Below are 18,353 nucleotides of genomic sequence, written 5' to 3'. Positions count from 1 at the left end.
TATTTAGCTAGGCTACTAGCTATGCTGCAGAGCTGTCTGACCAAATCGTTTTAGTAGCTACCTCATCAACTGTCTCTATCCCTCTCTTGTGTTGTGTTGATTCCTCTCTCATGTGGTCTGTGTGTATCCGCTTCTATCCTGGGTCTTTAATGAACAAGTGCAATGGATTATGGTCATTGTAGTTAATAACCACGTTTTCTGCGCTGAACTAGGTTGAGGATTTGCCTAATGAAAACTACTAATTTCTATTGTGAATGATTTGATTTCTCTCTAGAACTCACCAAAAAACGGAAGTAGTTGTTACTAATCCCCCCTGCCCTCCCGAGTGGCCCAGCGGTGTAAGACATTGCATCACAGTGCTAGCTGTGTCACTAGAAATCCTGGTTTGAGTCCAGGCTCGGTCGCAGCTGGCCGCGACAGGGAGACCCATGGAGCGGTGCACATTTGATGTCCTTGTCCCATTGCGCACTAGCGACTCCTGTGGTGGGCCGGACTAGGTGTACAGTGTTTCCTGCGACACATTGGTGCGGGCTGGCTTCCGGGTTAAGGGAGGGTTTAGTCGGCAGGGATGTCCTTGTCCCATTGCGCACTAGCGACTCCTGTGGTGGGCCGGACTAGGTGTACAGTGTTTCCTGCGACACATTGGTGCGGCTGGCTTCCGGGTTAAGGGAGGGTTTAGTCGGCAGGGATGTCCTTGTCCCATTGCGCACTAGCGACTCCTGTGGTGGGCCGGACTAGGTGTACAGTGTTTCCTGCGACACATTGGTGCGGCTGGCTTCCGGGTTAAGGGAGGGTTTAGTCGGCAGGGATGTCCTTGTCCCATTGCGCACTAGCGACTCCTGTGGTGGGCCGGACTAGGTGTACAGTGTTTCCTGCGACACATTGGTGCGGGCTGGCTTCCGGGTTAAGGGAGGGTTTAGTCGGCAGGGATGTCCTTGTCCCATTGCGCACTAGCGACTCCTGTGGTGGGCCGGACTAGGTGTACAGTGTTTCCTGCGACACATTGGTGCGGCTGGCTTCCGGGTTAAGGGAGGGTTTAGTCGGCAGGGATGTCCTTGTCCCATTGCGCACTAGCGACTCCTGTGGTGGGCCGGACTAGGTGTACAGTGTTTCCTGCGACACATTGGTGCGGCTGGCTTCCGGGTTAAGGGAGGGTTTAGTCGGCAGGGATGTCCTTGTCCCATTGCGCACTAGCGACTCCTGTGGTGGGCCGGACTAGGTGTACAGTGTTTCCTGCAACACATTGGTGCGGCTGGCTTCCGGGTTAAGGGAGGGTTTAGTCGGCAGGGATGTCCTTGTCCCATTGCGCACTAGCGACTCCTGTGGTGGGCCGGACTAGGTGTACAGTGTTTCCTGCGACACTTTGGTGCGGCTGGCTTCCGGGTTAAGGGAGGGTTTAGTCGGCAGGGATGTCCTTGTCCCATTGCGCACTAGCGACTCCTGTGGTGGGCCGGACTAGGTGTACAGTGTTTCCTGCGACACATTGGTGCGGCTGGCTTCCGGGTTAAGGGAGGGTTTAGTCGGCAGGGATGTCCTTGTCCCATTGCGCACTAGCGACTCCTGTGGTGGGCCGGACTAGGTGTACAGTGTTTCCTGCGACACATTGGTGCGGCTGGCTTCCGGGTTAAGGGAGGGTTTAGTCGGCAGGGATGTCCTTGTCCCATTGCGCACTAGCGACTCCTGTGGTGGGCCGGACTAGGTGTACAGTGTTTCCTGCGACACATTGGTGCGGCTGGCTTCCGGGTTAAGGGAGGGTTTAGTCGGCAGGGATGTCCTTGTCCCATTGCGCACTAGCGACTCCTGTGGTGGGCCGGACTAGGTGTACAGTGTTTCCTGCGACACATTGGTGCGGCTGGCTTCCGGGTTAAGGGAGGGTTTAGTCGGCAGGGATGTCCTTGTCCCATTGCGCACTAGCGACTCCTGTGGTGGGCCGGACTAGGTGTACAGTGTTTCCTGCGACACATTGGTGCGGCTGGCTTCCGGGTTAAGGGAGGGTTTAGTCGGCAGGGATGTCCTTGTCCCATTGCGCACTAGCGACTCCTGTGGTGGGCCGGACTAGGTGTACAGTGTTTCCTGCGACACATTGGTGCGGCTGGCTTCCGGGTTAAGGGAGGGTTTAGTCGGCAGGGATGTCCTTGTCCCATTGCGCACTAGCGACTCCTGTGGTGGGCCGGACTAGGTGTACAGTGTTTCCTGCGACACATTGGTGCGGCTGGCTTCCGGGTTAAGGGAGGGTTTAGTCGGCAGGGATGTCCTTGTCCCATTGCGCACTAGCGACTCCTGTGGTGGGCCGGACTAGGTGTACAGTGTTTCCTGCGACACATTGGTGCGGCTGGCTTCCGGGTTAAGGGAGGGTTTAGTCGGCAGGGATGTCCTTGTCCCATTGCGCACTAGCGACTCCTGTGGTGGGCCGGACTAGGTGTACAGTGTTTCCTGCGACACATTGGTGCGGCTGGCTTCCGGGTTAAGGGAGGGTTTAGTCGGCAGGGATGTCCTTGTCCCATTGCGCACTAGCGACTCCTGTGGTGGGCCGGACTAGGTGTACAGTGTTTCCTGCGACACATTGGTGCGGCTGGCTTCCGGGTTAAGGGAGGGTTTAGTCGGCAGGGATGTCCTTGTCCCATTGCGCACTAGCGACTCCTGTGGTGGGCCGGACTAGGTGTACAGTGTTTCCTGCGACACATTGGTGCGGCTGGCTTCCGGGTTAAGGGAGGGTTTAGTCGGCAGGGATGTCCTTGTCCCATTGCGCACTAGCGACTCCTGTGGTGGGCCGGACTAGGTGTACAGTGTTTCCTGCGACACATTGGTGCGGCTGGCTTCCGGGTTAAGGGAGGGTTTAGTCGGCAGGGATGTCCTTGTCCCATTGCGCACTAGCGACTCCTGTGGTGGGCCGGACTAGGTGTACAGTGTTTCCTGCGACACATTGGTGCGGCTGGCTTCCGGGTTAAGGGAGGGTTTAGTCGGCAGGGATGTCCTTGTCCCATTGCGCACTAGCGACTCCTGTGGTGGGCCGGACTAGGTGTACAGTGTTTCCTGCGACACATTGGTGCGGCTGGCTTCCGGGTTAAGCAGGTGTTGTGTCAAGAAGCGGTGTGGCTTGGCTGGATTGTGTTTCGGAGGATGCACGGGAGTTGCAGCGATGGGACAAGACCAACTTCCAATTGGATAATGAAAAAAAGGATCCCCCCCCAACATTGTATTTATTTTTTATCTCTCAGGACTAACACACAAACACATGTTGGCCCTGCTGAAGGAAGCCAAGTCTCTCTCTGAGGTAACCAGAGACGTCTGTCTGTAGCTGCATCTGTTGGCTCCATTAGTGAAAAATATTGCAGGGTTGCTGGTGTGGGATGGAGTGCTTCTCAGTGGAGTGTCTAAGAACACCAGGATCTCTCAGTTCTCAGGTCCATTTATTAGGTAGTTCAGGGCAAACAAGGGAGCAGGTAGTTCAGGGGATCAGGTAGTTCAGGGGATCAGGTAGTTCAGAAGATCAGGTAGTTCAGGGTAAACAAGGGAGCAGGTAGTTCAGGGGATCAGGTAGTTCAGGGGATCAGATAGTTCAGGGGATCAGGTAGTTCAGAAGATCAGGTAGTTCAGGGGATCAGGTAGTTCAGGGGATCAGGTAGTTCAGGGGATCAGGTAGTTCAGAAGATCAGGTAGTTCAGAAGATCAGGTAGTTCAGGGGATCCGGTAGTTCAGAAGATCAGGTAGTTCAGGGGATCCGGTAGTTCAGAAGATCAGGTAGTTCAGGGGATCCGGTAGTTCAGAAGATCGGGTAGTTCAGGGGATCCGGTAGTTCAGAAGATCAGGTAGTTCAGGGGATCCGGTAGTTCAGAAGATCAGGTAGTTCAGGGGATCAGGTAGTTCAGGGGATCAGGTAGTTCAGGGGATCAGGTGTTCAGGGTTAACAGGGGATGAGCTTCTGGGAAATGAACACAATAGCACAAATAACTAAACACTTCAGATATTAGGTTGAGGAAAGGTAGCATGGTCCTACATCTGTTTGTTTCCAACAGTATTTGGCGTGACATTGACCATATACTGGAATCCTGGAAGGATATTGACCTCATCCCGTCAGTAGAGGATGCCTGGTTATTTATTAAAAAAAGGCCTTCCTTACCATTTTAAATAAGCATTCCCCCTTCAAGAAATGTAGAACCAGGAACAGATATAGCCCTTGGTTCTCTCCAGACCTGACTGCCCTTAACCTGTTGCTTCTACTCGGGACGCTTGCGTCCCAACTAGAGCTCTGGAAATGCAAATGCGCTACGCTAAATGCTAATAGTATTAGTTAAAACTCAAAAGTTCATTGAAATACACATGCAGGGTATCGAATTAAAGCTACACTCGTTGTGAATCCAGGCAACAAGTCAGATTTTTAAAATGCTTTTCGGCGAAAGCATGAGAAGCTATTATCTGATAGCATGCAACACCCCAAAAGACCCACAGGGGACGTAAACAAAATAATTAGCATTTCGGCGTTACACAAACCGCACAATAAAATAGAAAACATTCATTACCTTTCACCATCTTCTTTGTTGGCACTCCTAGATGTCCCATAAACACTATTTGGGTCTTTATTTCGATTAAATCGGTCCATATAAAGCCTAGATATCGTTATATGTAGACTGTGTGATAAACGAAAAAAACATCGTTTCAAAACGTAACGTCATTTTTTAAAATTCAAAAAGTCAACGATAAACTTTCACAAAACACTTCGAAATACGTTTGTAATGCAACTTTAGGTATTAGTAAACGTTAATAAGCGATAAAATTCATCAGGAGGCGATGTAAAGATCATTAGCTGTCCGTCTGGAAAAATGTCCGGCTAGAAACTCAACGAAAATATCCGGTCCTAGACCGGATTAGATACGGTGTCCTGTATGTGTTTGACCAAGAAAAAACTCGAAGGGAAATGACAAGACTCTAGACACCCTGTGGAAGCTGTAGGTACTGCAACCTCTTGTGGTTCACGTTTATCAATGGGTTCAAGTAGCGCATGGATATATTTTCCCCATTTTCAGTGATCAGTTTTTCCTGTGCTTTTCGATGTAAATGCCGTTCTGGTAAAGCCACAGCAGTGATTTAACCAGTTTTTTAAACGTCTGAGTGTTTTCTATCCACACAGACTAAGCAAATGCATATACTATATTCCTGGCATGAGTAGCAGGGCGCTGAAATGTTGCGCGATTTTTAACAGAATGTTCAAAAAAGTAGAGGGTCGACTGAAGAGGTTAACCAACACAAAAACAACCTGTGGTGTTCTGCATTAGCATCGAACAGCTCCCGTGATATGCAACTTTTCAGGGAAGTTAGAAACCGATATACCCAGGCAGTTACAAAAGCCAAGGCTAGATTTTTCAAGCAGAAATTTGCTTCCTGCAACACAAACTCAAAAAAGTTATTGGACACTGTAAAGTCCATGGAAAATAAGAACATCTCCTCCCAGCTGCCCACTGCACTGGGGCTAGGAAACTCTGTCACCACCGATAAATCCACTATAATTGAGAATTTCAATAAGCATTTTTCTACGGCTGGCCATGCTTTCCACCTGGCTACCCCTACCCCGGTCAACAGCACTGCACCCCCCACAGCAACTCGCCCAAGCCTTCCCTATTTCTCCTTCTCCCAAATCCAGTCAGCTGATGTTCTGAAAGAGCTGCAAAATCTGGACCCCTACAAATCAGCCGGGCTAGACAATCTGGACCCTTTCTTTCTAAAATGATCTGTTGCAACCCCTATTACCGGTCTGTTCAACCTCTCTTTCGTGTCGTCTGAGATTCCCAAAGATGGGAAAGCAGCTGCAGTCATCCCCCTCTTCAAAGGGGGAGACACTCTTGACCCCAAACTGCTACAGACCTATATCTATCCTACCCTGCCTTTCTAAGGTCTTCGAAAGCCAAGTCAACAAACAGATAACTGACCATTTCGAATCCCACCGCTTATGCAATCTGGTTTCAGAGCTGGTCATGGGTGCACCTCAGCCACGCTCAAGGTCTTAAACGATATCGTAACCGCCATCGATAAGAAACAATGCTGTGCAGCCGTAATCATTGACCTGGCCAAGGCTTTCGTCTCTGTCAATCACCACATCCTCATCGGCAGACTCGATAGCCTTGGTTTCTCAAATGATTTCCTCGCCTGGTTCACCAACTACTTCTCTGATAGAGTTCAGTGTGTCAAAACGGAGGGCCTGTTGTCCGGGCCTCTGGCAGTCTCTATGGGGGTGCCACAGGGTTCAATTCTTGGGCCAACTCTCTTCTCTGTATATGTAACGGATGTGAAATGGCTAGCTAGTTAGCGGTGTTCGCGCTAAATAGCGTTTCAATCGGTGACGTCACTTGCTCTGAGACCTTGAAGTAGTAGTTCCCCTTGCTCTGCAAGGGCCGCGGCTTTTGTGGAGCGATGGGTAACGATGCTTCGTGGGTGACTGTTGTTGATGTGTGCAGAGGGTCCCTGGTTCGTGCCCGGGTATGGGCGAGGGGACGGTCTAAAGTTATACTGTTACATATACATCAATGATGTTGCTCTTGCTGCTGGTGAGTCTCTGATCCACCTCTACGCAGACGACACCATTCTCTATACTTCTGGCCCTTCTTTGGACACCGTGTTAACAAACCTCCAGACGAGCTTCAATGCCATACAACTCTCCTTCCGTGGCCTCCAACGGCTCTTAAATACAAGTAAAACTAAATGCATGCTCTTTGACCGATCGCTGCCTGTACCTGCCCGCCCAGCATCACTACTCTGGACGGTTCTGACTTAGAATATGTGGACAACTACAAATACCTAGGTGTCTGGTTAGACTGTAAACACTCCTTCCAGACTCACATCAAACATCTCCAATCCAAAGTTAAATCTAGAATTGGCTTCCTATTTCGCAACAAAGCATCCTTCACTCATGCTGCCAAACATACCCTCGTAAAACTCACCATCCTACCGATCCTCTACTTCGGCGATGTCATTTACAAAATAGCCTCCAATACCCTACTCAATAAATTGGATGCAGTCTATCACAGTGTCATCCGTTTCGTCACCAAAGCCCCATATACTACCCACCACTGCGACCTGTACGCTCTCGTTGGCTGGCCCTCGCTTCATACTCGTCGCCAAACCCACTGGCTCCAGCATCTACAAGACCCTGCCTAGGTAAAGTCCCCCCTTATCTCAGCTCGCTGGTCAACATAGCAGCACCCACCTGTAGCACGCTCTCCAGCAGGTATATCTCTCTGGTCACCCCCAAAACCAATTCTTCCTTTGGCCGCCTCTCCTTCCAGTTCTCTGCTGCCAATGACTGGAACGAACTACAAAAATCTCTGAAACTGGAAACACTTATCTCCCTTCAAGCACCAACTGTCAGAGCAGCTCACAGATTACTGCATCTGTACATAGCCCATCTATAATTTAGCCCAAACAACTACCGCTTCCCCTACTGTATTTATTTATTTATTTTACTCCTTTGCATCCCATTATTTATATTTCTACTTTGCACATTCTTCCACTGCAAATCTACCATTCCCGTGTTTTACTTGCTATATTGTATTTACTTCGCCACCATGTCCTTTTGTCCTTTACCTCCCTTCTCACCTAATTTGCTCACATTATATATAGACTTATTTTTATACTGTATTATTAACTGTATGTTTGTTTTACTCCATGCGTAACTCTGTGTCGTTGTATGTGTCGAACTGCTTTGCTTTATCTTGGCCAGGTCGCAGTTGTTAATGAGAACATGTTCTCAACTTGCCTACCTGGTTAAATAAAGGTGTTCTCAACTTGCCTACCTGGTTAAATAAAGGTGTTCTCAACTTGCCTACCTGGTTAAATAAAGGTGTTCTCAACTTGCCTACCTGGTTAAATAAAGGTGTTCTCAACTTGCCTACCTGGTTAAATAAAGGTGTTCTCAACTGGCCTACCTGGTTAAATAAAGGTGTTCTCAACTAGTCTACCTGGTTAAATAAAGGTGTTCTCAACTGGCCTACCTGGTTAAATAAAGGTGTTCTCAACTTGCCTACCTGGTTAAATAAAGGTGTTCTCAACTAGCCTACCTGGTTAAATAAAGGTGTTCTCAACTTGCCTACCTGGTTAAATAAAGGTGTTCTCAACTTGCCTACCTGGTTAAATAAAGGTGTTCTCAACTAGCCTACCTGGTTAAATAAAGGTGTTCTCAACTTGCCTACCTGGTTAAATAAAGGTGTTCTCAACTTGCCTACCTGGTTAAATAAAGGTGTTCTCAACTTGCCTACCTGGTTAAATAAAGGTGTTCTCAACTAGCCTACCTGGTTAAATAAAGGTGTTCTCAACTTGCCTACCTGGTTAAATAAAGGTGTTCTCAACTTGCCTACCTGGTTAAATAAAGGTGTTCTCAACTTGCCTACCTGGTTAAATAAAGGTGTTCTCAACTGGCCTACCTGGTTAAATAAAGGTGTTCTCAACTTGCCTACCTGGTTAAATAAAGGTGTTCTCAACTTGCCTACCTGGTTAAATAAAGGTGTTCTCAACTTGCCTACCTGGTTAAATAAAGGTGTTCTCAACTTGCCTACCTGGTTAAATAAAGGTGTTCTCAACTGGCCTACCTGGTTAAATAAAGGTGTTCTCAACTTGCCTACCTGGTTAAATAAAGGTGTTCTCAACTTGCCTACCTGGTTAAATAAAGGTGTTCTCAACTGGCCTACCTGGTTAAATAAAGGTGTTCTCAACTTGCCTACCTGGTTAAATAAAGGTGTTCTCAACTTGCCTACCTGGTTAAATAAAGGTGTTCTCAACTGGCCTACCTGGTTAAATAAAGGTGTTCTCAACTTGCCTACCTGGTTAAATAAAGGTGTTCTCAACTTGCCTACCTGGTTAAATAAAGGTGTTCTCAACTGGCCTACCTGGTTAAATAAAGGTGTTCTCAACTTGCCTACCTGGTTAAATAAAGGTGTTCTCAACTTGCCTACCTGGTTAAATAAAGGTGTTCTCAACTTGCCTACCTGGTTAAATAAAGGTGTTCTCAACTTGCCTACCTGGTTAAATAAAGGTGTTCTCAACTGGCCTACCTGGTTAAATAAAGGTGTTCTCAACTTGCCTACCTGGTTAAATAAAGGTGTTCTCAACTTGCCTACCTGGTTAAATAAAGGTGTTCTCAACTGGCCTACCTGGTTAAATAAAGGTGTTCTCAACTTGCCTACCTGGTTAAATAAAGGTGTTCTCAACTTGCCTACCTGGTTAAATAAAGGTGTTCTCAACTGGCCTACCTGGTTAAATAAAGGTGTTCTCAACTTGCCTACCTGGTTAAATAAAGGTGTTCTCAACTTGCCTACCTGGTTAAATAAAGGTGTTCTCAACTTGCCTACCTGGTTAAATAAAGGTGTTCTCAACTGGCCTACCTGGTTAAATAAAGGTGTTCTCAACTGGCCTACCTGGTTAAATAAAGGTGTTCTCAACTTGCCTACCTGGTTAAATAAAGGTGAAATAAAAAAATAAAAATAGGAGTTGTTAAGACAGCACCAGGCCAGAGGAGAGGAGTGTCAGGGATATAATGTCTGAGACATTGTTGAAGTATTTTCATCCTTGTCTTGAAAGATTCACGTTGTGTGTGTTGTTTCTGCCCCCCACCTAGGATAAAGATGATACCCACTTTGTAGTCTTCTCTAAAGAAGAGGGATCTGGACTTGGTTTCAGCATCGCTGGTGGAATGGACCTTGAGCAGAAGTCCATAACTGTAAGTACAGTAGTATACCAGTAGTATAACAGTAGTATACCAGTAGTATACCAGCAGTATACCAGTAGTATAACAGTAGTATAACAGTAGTTTTACAGTAGTATAACAGTATTATTACAGTAGTATAACAGTAGTATAACAGTAGTATTATAGTAGTATTACAGTAGTATAACATTAGTATTACAGTAGTATAACAGTAGTATACCAGTAGTATAACAGTAGTATAACAGTAGTATAACAGTAGTATTACAGTAGTATTACAGTAGTATAGTATTACAGTAGTATAACAGTAGTATTACAGTAGTATAACAGTAGTATTACAGTAGTATAACAGTAGTATTACAGTAGTATAACAGTAGTATTACAGTAGTATAGCAGTAGTATAACAGTAGTATTACAGTAGTATTACAGTAGTATAACAGTAGTATAGCAGTAGTATTATAGTAGTATTACAGTAGTATAGCAGTAGTATAACAGTAGTATTACAGTAGTATAGCAGTAGTATAGCAGTAGTATAACAGTAGTATTACAGTAGTATAGCAGTAGTATAACAGTAGTATTACAGTAGTATTACAGTAGTATTACAGTAGTATAACAGTAGTATTACAGTAGTATAACAGTAGTATTACAGTAGTATTACAGTAGTATAACAGTAGTATAGCAGTAGTATTATAGTAGTATTACAGTAGTATAACAGTAGTATACCAGTAGTATAACAGTAGCATAACAGTAGCATCACAGTAGTATCACAGTAGTATAACAGTAGTATAACAGTAGTATAGCAGTAGTATTATAGTAGTATTACAGTAGTATAACAGTAGTATTACAGTAGTACAGTACATGTTTAAAAACAAAACAAACAAAAAATATTTTGAAAATGTGTCATGAAAGATATGGAGTAAGTAATGAGAAACCTAGAGTAAACAAATGTTTTTGTCTCTATTCAATGTTGAACAATTCATTACTCTCCCACTCCACTTATCATCAATCCAATCCCTTGAGATAGATTGGAGTGCCTGGTGTGTAGGGGCTAGGAGTTGATTTGGGATTTAACTTCACTTCTTAACTCTCCCACTCCACTTATCATCAATCCAATCCCTTGAGATAGATTGGAGTGCCTAGTGTGTAGGGGCTAGAAGTTGATTTGGTATTTAACTTCACTTCTTAACTCTCCCACTTACCTCTGGGGCAGGTCCATCGGGTGTTCTCTAAAGGCGTGGCCGGCCTGGAAGGAACCATTCAGCGTGGGGACAGTATCCTGTCCATCAACGGCAGCAGCTTGGAGGGGATGTCCCACGTAGAAGCCGTGTCCTGTCTCCACCAGGCTAGACTGTCCACTCAGGTCCTGGTGGTTATTCGCAGGGGGAAGGACAGTGAAGGACAGATGTCCCCGAGACAACATGACCTGTCCCACCACACCGGAAGAAGCTACTCCCTGGGATGCAGAGAGAACTGGCCTGAGACGACTAGATCTGTTATGGGACTGGGAGGTACAGGATAGGAAACATTAACATACTGCAAAGCCGGAGTGATCTGCACATTTGTTTTTTGTAGCTTTCAAATAGGCACATTCTTCTCCTCTACCCTGCAACTCTTCCTTGAGTCCTTGGTGTACAGGAGATGTGTTTTTCTGTCAACGGGTAAACTAATGGTTAATAAACAACTCTTAAGTTGGGCAGAATTATTGCAGAATGTTAAATGGCAGATATATTACATTTTTCCTGGTTTTAGATCTAGTAGGACCTGTTTACTCTCTGTATGGTTGTTCTGAGTCCGTGTAATGCCATTAATCACATCACAAGACCCATTTTTAAGTCTTAAACAAAGAAAACAAACAAGTTTAGATTTAATAGATTTAATGGGGCGGCAGGGTAGCCTAGTGGTTAAAGTGTAGAGGCGGCAGGGTAGCCTAGTGGTTAGAGTGTAGAGGCGGCAGGGTAGCCTAGTGGTTAGAGTGTAGAGGCGGCAGGGTAGCCTAGTGGTTAGAGTGTTGGACTAGTAGCCAGCAGGTAGTCTAGTGGTTAGAGTGTTGGACCAGTAGCCAGCAGGTAGCCTAGTGGTTAGAGCGTTGGACTAGTAACCAGCAGGTAGCCTAGTGGTTAGAGTGTTGGACTAGTAACCAGCAGGTAGCCTAGTGGTTAGAGCGTTGGACCAGTAGCCAGCAGGTAGCCTAGTGGTTAGAGCGTTGGACCAGTAGCCAGCAGGTAGCCTAGTGGTTAGAGCGTTGGACTAGTAGCCAGCAGGTAGCCTAGTGGTTAGAGCGTTGGACCAGTAGCCAGCAGGTAGCCTAGTGGTTAGAGCGTTGGACCAGTAGCCAGCAGGTAGCCTAGTGGTTAGAGCGTTGGACTAGTAAGCGAAAGGTTGCAAGTTCGAATCCCCGAGCTGACAAGGTACAAATCTGTCGTTCTGCCCCTGAACACTGTTCCTAGGCCGTCATCGAAAATAAGAATTTGTTCTTAACTGACTTGCCTAGTAAAATAAAGGTAAAATAAAATAAATAAATAAATAAAATAGCATATTTAGAAAGAGAGGAGTGAATTGGACTAGTAATGTTTCTGCCTAGTGCTACAGCACGTCATGGCAGAGTTCACTAAACAACTGACACCGAATGACATACATTACGTTACATACAAACAATTACATTTAGATATATTGAAGCGACATCTCAAGACATCAGTCAGGATGTTAAAGCTTGGTCACAAATGGGTCATCCAAAGCTGAAATAAATCATTCACTCTACTAATTTTTTTATTGGGTATGACACTACAAGCTTGGCACACCTGTATTTGGGGAGTTTCTCCCATTCTTCTCTGCAGATCCTCTCAAGCTCTGTCGGGTTGGAATGGGGAGCGTCGCTGCACAGCTATTTTCAGGTCTCCCCAGAGTTGTTAGATTGGGTTCATGTCTGGTCTCTGGCTGGGCCATTCAAGGGCATTCAAAGACTTGTCTCAAAGCCACTCCTGCGTAGTCTTGGCTGTGTACTTAGGGTCATTGTCTTGTTGGAAAGTGAACCTTTTCCCCAGTCTGAGGTCCTGTGTGCTCCAGAGCAGGTCTTTCAACATGGATCTCTCTGTTCTCTGCTCCGTTCATCTTTCCCCTCGATCCTAACTAGTCTCTCAGTCCCTACCGCTGAAAAACATCCCAACAGCATGATGCTGCCACCACCATGCTTCACCGTAGGGAATAGTGCCAGGTGTCCTCCAGACATGATGCTGCCACCACCATGCTTCACCGTAGGGAATAGTGCCAGGTTTCCTCCATACGTGACCACGCTTGGCATTCAAGCCAAAGAGTTCAATCTTAGTTTCATCAGACCAGAGAATCTTGTTTCTCATGGTCTGAGAGTCCTTTAGGTGCTTTTTTAGCAAACTCCAAGCGAGCCTTTTACTGAGGAGTGGCTTCTTTCTGGCCACTCTACCATTAAGTCCTGATTGGTGGAGTGCTACAGAAATGGTTGTCCTTCTTGAAGGTTCTCCCATCTCCACAGATGAACTCTGGAGTTCTGTCCGAGTGACCGTCGGGTTCTTGGTCACCTCCCTGACCAAGGCCCTTCTTTCCCGATTGCTCAGTTTGGCCGGGCAGCCAACTCTAGGGAGAGTCTTGGTGGTTCCAAACTTCTTCCATTTAAGGATGATGGAGGCCACTGTGTTCTTGGGGACCTTCAATGCTGCAGAAATGTTTTGGTACCTTACCCCAGATCTGTGTCTCGGAGCTCTACGGACAATTCCTTTGACCTCATTGACCTTTGGTTTTTGCTCTGACATGCTCTGTCAGCTGTGGGACCTTATATAGACAGGTGTGTGCCTTTCCAAATCATGTCCAATCAATTGAATTTACCACAGGTGGACTCCAATCAAGTTGTAGAAACATCTCAAGGATGATCAATGGAAACAGGATCCACCTGAGTTCAATTTTGTGTCTCAGCAAATTTCAATAAAAAACATTTAAACCTGTTTTCGTTTTGTAATTATGGGGTATTGTTTGTAGATTGCTGAGCATTTTAAAAAAAAATGTCATCCATTTTAGAATAAGGCTGTAATGTAACAAAATGTGGAAAAAGTCCAGGAGTCTGAATACTTTCTGAATGCTCTGTATGCCGGACTCTGACATTGCTTGTTCTGATATTTCTTTCATTCTTTATTTTTACTTCATGGATGATGTGTGTATTGTTTTTGTATTGCTATAAACACAAGCATTAGGTATTACTGCACTGTTGGAAGCTATAAACACAAGCATTAGGTATTACTGTACTGTTGGAGCTATAAACACAAGCATTAGGTATTACTGCACTGTTGGAGCTAGAAACACAAGCATTAGGTATTACTGTACTGTTGGAGCTAGAAACACAAGCATTAGGTATTACTGTACTGTTGGAGCTAGAAACACAAGCATTAGGTATTACTGCACTGTTGGAGCTATAAACACAAGCATTAGGTATTACTACACTGTTGGAGCTAGAAACACAAGCATTTGGTATTACTGCACTGTTGGAGCTAGAAACACAAGCATTAGGTACTACTGCACTGTTGGAAGCTATAAACACAAGCATTTGGTATTACTACACTGTTGGAAGCTATAAACACAAGCATTAGGTATTACTGCACTGTTGGAGCTAGAAACACAAGCATTAGGTATTACTGCACTGTTGGAGCTAGAAACACAAGCATTAGGTATTACTGCACTGTTGGAGCTAGAAACACAAGCATTAGGTATTACTGCACTGTTGGAGCTAGAAACACAAGCATTAGGTATTACTGCACTGTTGGAGCTAGAAACACAAGCATTTGGTATTACTGCAAAGTGGCTAGTGATATATTTTTCATCAGTTTCCATTATTAAAGTGAGCTGGAGTTGAGTCAGTGTGTTGGCAGCAGCCACTCAATGTTAGTGGTGGCTGTTTAACAGTCTGATGGCCTTGAGATAGAAGCTGTTTTTCAGTCTCTCTGTCCCAGCTTTGATGCACCTGTACTGACCTCGCCTTCTGGATGGTAGCGGGGTGAACAGGCAGTGGCTTCAGTTCCTAAAACCAAAGTGCTATTTGTATAGAGCTGACATGATTCCTGCGGGACTGGGTGCTCACTGTGCCTCTGTGTGTTCCCATAGTGGTGGAGGTGGGTCCTGACGGGGCTCTGAGGGTGGAGCTGCTGAAGACGTCGGCTGGTCTGGGCTTCAGTCTGGAGGGGGGCAAAGCCTCGGCACACGGAGACCTACCCCTCAACGTTAAACGAGTCTTCAAAGGTCAGCCAACACACACACACACACACAAAGGAACACACACACGCAGGAACGTAAGTATACACACACACTCTTTATTCCTATGGTGGTATGGCAGTGTCAGCATATGGCCACCAGAGGGGGCATTTCCCCAGCATGGCAGTCAAAACAGACACGGTCAGTGAGTTTGTCTGCCAATACAGACTTTCCAATGAAGAGAGGAGGGAAAGAGGAGAGGAGAGGAGAGGAGAGGAGGAGAGGAGAGGAGAGGAGAGGAGGGGAGGGAGGGGAGGAGAGGAGGAGGAGAGGAGAGGAGAGGAGAGGAGAGGAGAGGAGAGGAGAGGAGAGGAGAGGAGAGGAGGGGGAGGGGAGGGGGAGGGAGGGGAGGAGAGGAGAGGGGGGGAGGGGAGGGGGAGGGGGGGAGGGGAGGGGAGGGGGAGGGGAGGGGAGGGGAGGGAGAGGAGGGGAGGGAGGGGAGGAGAGGAGAGGAGAGGAGAGGAGAGGAGAGGAGAGGGAGAGGAGGAGAAGAGGAGAGATCCTGCGTAGACAGCTGGGTTGGGTTACATGTAGAGGAGAGATCCTGCGTAGACAGCTGGGTTGGGTTACATGTAGAGGAGAGGAGAGATCCTGTGTAGACAGCTGGGTTGGGTTACATGTAGAGGAGAGGAGAGATCCTGTGTAGACAGCTGGGTTGGGTTACATGTAGAGGAGAGGAGAGATCCTGTGTAGACAGCTGGGTTGGGTTACATGTAGGGGAGAGATGTCATGGCGGAAGAGAGCTTTCAGAATCCTACACTATCTACTACAACAAGGTTTTATAGATCCAACATTTAAGTACTCAGGTATCATGCATTATGATACTGTTATAATGCATTATGATAGTTATAATGCATTATGATACTGTTATAATGCATTATGATAGTTATAATGCATTATGATACAGTTATAATGCATTATGATACTGTTATAATGCATTATGATAGTTATAATGCATTATGATACTGTTATAATGCATTATGATACTGTTATAATGCATTATGATACTGTTATAATGCATTATGATACTGTTATAATGCATTATGATACAGTTATAATGCATTATGATAGTTATAATGCATTATGATACTGTTATAATGCATTATGATAGTTATAATGCATTATGATACTGTTATAATGCATTATGATACTGTTATAATGCATTATGATACTGTTATAATGCATTATGATATAGTTATAATGCATTATGATATAGTTATAATGCATTATGATACTGTTATAATGCATTATGATAGTTATAATGCATTATGATACTGTTTTAATGCATTATGATACTGTTATAATGCGTTGTAATACTTGTCATGACCATTTATGACCCATTATAACGTCTAATCATAATGAACCCACCCTCCTCTAGGTGGTGCTGCGGAGCTGTCGAGGGTGGTGGACGTGGGGGACGAGGTACTGGAGGTCAACGGACGCTCGCTGCAGGGCCTCATGCATTACGACGCCTGGAACATCATCAAGGCCGTCAGCGAAGGCCCCGTGCAGCTGGTCATCAGGAAACCGCGGACCTCCGTATGACAGACACACAACAGACATATATAGAACTAATATGAAGAACCAGACGTACCTCGCAGAACACGTATGTCAGCTTGAGGTGACATAATATATAATCCAGGACTTTTGTATGACAGACATACAACAGACACATCTCAGAGAACTATATATATATAGCTACGATGGCTGAAATGTTATTATCATGACATATTCTGATGAAACGGACAGACATTGGAAAGCGGTTATTTTGTTAAAGCAGACTGCAATTCGGTCCGGAATGTCAAATAGAGTGTCAAAACCAGATCGTGGAGTATGAAGCATTCTTTCTTTTATTTTCGTGTTTCATACAGGAGGAAAAGACACTATTATAGTGTTCTATACAGGAGGACAAGACACTATTATAGTGTCTTATACAGGAGGACAGGATACTATTATAGTGTCTTATACAGGAGGACAAGACACTATTATAGTGTCTTATACAGGAGGACAGGATACTATTATAGTGTCTTATACAGGAGGACGAGAGGCTATTATAGTGTCTTATACATGAGGACACAATACTATTATAGTGTTTCATACAGGAGGACAAGATACTATTATATTGTTTTATACAGGAGGATATTAGACTATTATAGTGTTTCATACAGGAGGACGAGAGGCTATTATAGTGTGTTATACAGGAGGACGAGATACTATTATAGTGTTTTATACAGGAGGATATAGACTATTATAGTGTTTTATACAGGAGGATATTAGACTATTATAGTGTTCTATACAGGAGGACAAGAGGCTATTATAGTGTCTTATACAGGAGGATATTAGACTAGTATAGTGTTTTATACAGGAGGATATTAGACTAGTATAGTTTTTTATACAGGAGGATATTAGACTAGTATAGTGTCTTATACAGGAGGACAAGAGGCTATTATAGTGTTTTATACAGGAGGACGAGAGGCTATTATAGTGTTTTATACAGGAGGACGAGAGGCTATTATAGTGTCTTATACAGGAGGATATTAGACTAGTATAGTGGTTTATACAGGAGGATATAGACTATTGTTGTGTTTTATATAGGAAGACGAGAGGCTAATATAGTGTTTTATACAGGAGGACAAGATACTAGTATAGTGTTTTATATAGGAAGACTAGAGGCTAATATAGTGTTTTATACAGGAGGATATTAGACTATTATAGTGTTCTATACAGGAGGATAGGAGAGTGTCTTTATGGTGGAATCTTGGAATATCTCTACAAGGTGTCGAAAGCGTTCCACAGGGATACTGGCCCATGTTGACTCCAATGCTTCCACAGGGATACTGGCCCATGTTGAGTCCAATGCTTCCCACAGTTGTGTCAAGTTGGCTGGATGTCCTTTCGGTGGTGGACCATTCTTGATACACACAGGAAACTGTTGAGCCTGAAAAACCCAGCAGCGTTGCAGTTCTTGACACAAACTGGTGCGCCTGGAACCTACTACCATACCCTGTTCAAAGGGACTTCAATCTGCTGTCTTGCCTATTCACCCTCTGAATGGCTCACACACACAATCCAGGTTTCAAAGGCTTAAAAAGTCCTTCTTCAACCTGTCTCCTCCTCTTCATCTACACTGATTGAAGTGGATTTAACAAGTGACATCAATAAGGATCATAGTTTTCACCTGGATTCACCTCGTCAGTCTACGTCATGGAAAGAGCAGGTGTTCCTAATGTTTTGTACACTCAGTGTTGTGTACTAGTATAACTGCTGTTGTTTATAATTAACTGCTGTTTGTGTACAATCAGCTCAATCAGACTTCACTACAGCAAAAGTTGTTTTTTTCTCTCTTAAAATGTGATTATTTTATGAAAAACATTAAATTGTCACTTTGCCTTTAAAACCA

The 18,353-nt window shown here is 45.0% G+C and overlaps 1 protein-coding gene across 1 annotated transcript in view; it reads left to right on the top strand.

The window, feature by feature from the left end:
* The window catches only part of LOC115121431 (PDZ domain-containing protein 2-like), a 29,227-nt gene extending 10,874 nt beyond the window's left edge, over window positions 1-18,353 (top strand). Inside the window, exons 3-6 of the mRNA XM_029650519.2 lie at window positions 9,602-9,703; window positions 10,896-11,193; window positions 14,807-14,941; window positions 16,332-18,353. Of these exons, the coding sequence (XP_029506379.2) occupies window positions 9,602-9,703; window positions 10,896-11,193; window positions 14,807-14,941; window positions 16,332-16,498 (702 nt within the window). The 3' untranslated portion in view covers window positions 16,499-18,353. The remainder of the gene's footprint in view (window positions 1-9,601; window positions 9,704-10,895; window positions 11,194-14,806; window positions 14,942-16,331) is intronic.

The sequence above is a fragment of the Oncorhynchus nerka genome, linkage group LG13 (assembly GCF_034236695.1).
Source record: "Oncorhynchus nerka isolate Pitt River linkage group LG13, Oner_Uvic_2.0, whole genome shotgun sequence".
Classification (NCBI taxonomy): domain Eukaryota; kingdom Metazoa; phylum Chordata; class Actinopteri; order Salmoniformes; family Salmonidae; genus Oncorhynchus; species Oncorhynchus nerka.
This window is presented reverse-complemented; position numbering and strand designations above follow the sequence as displayed.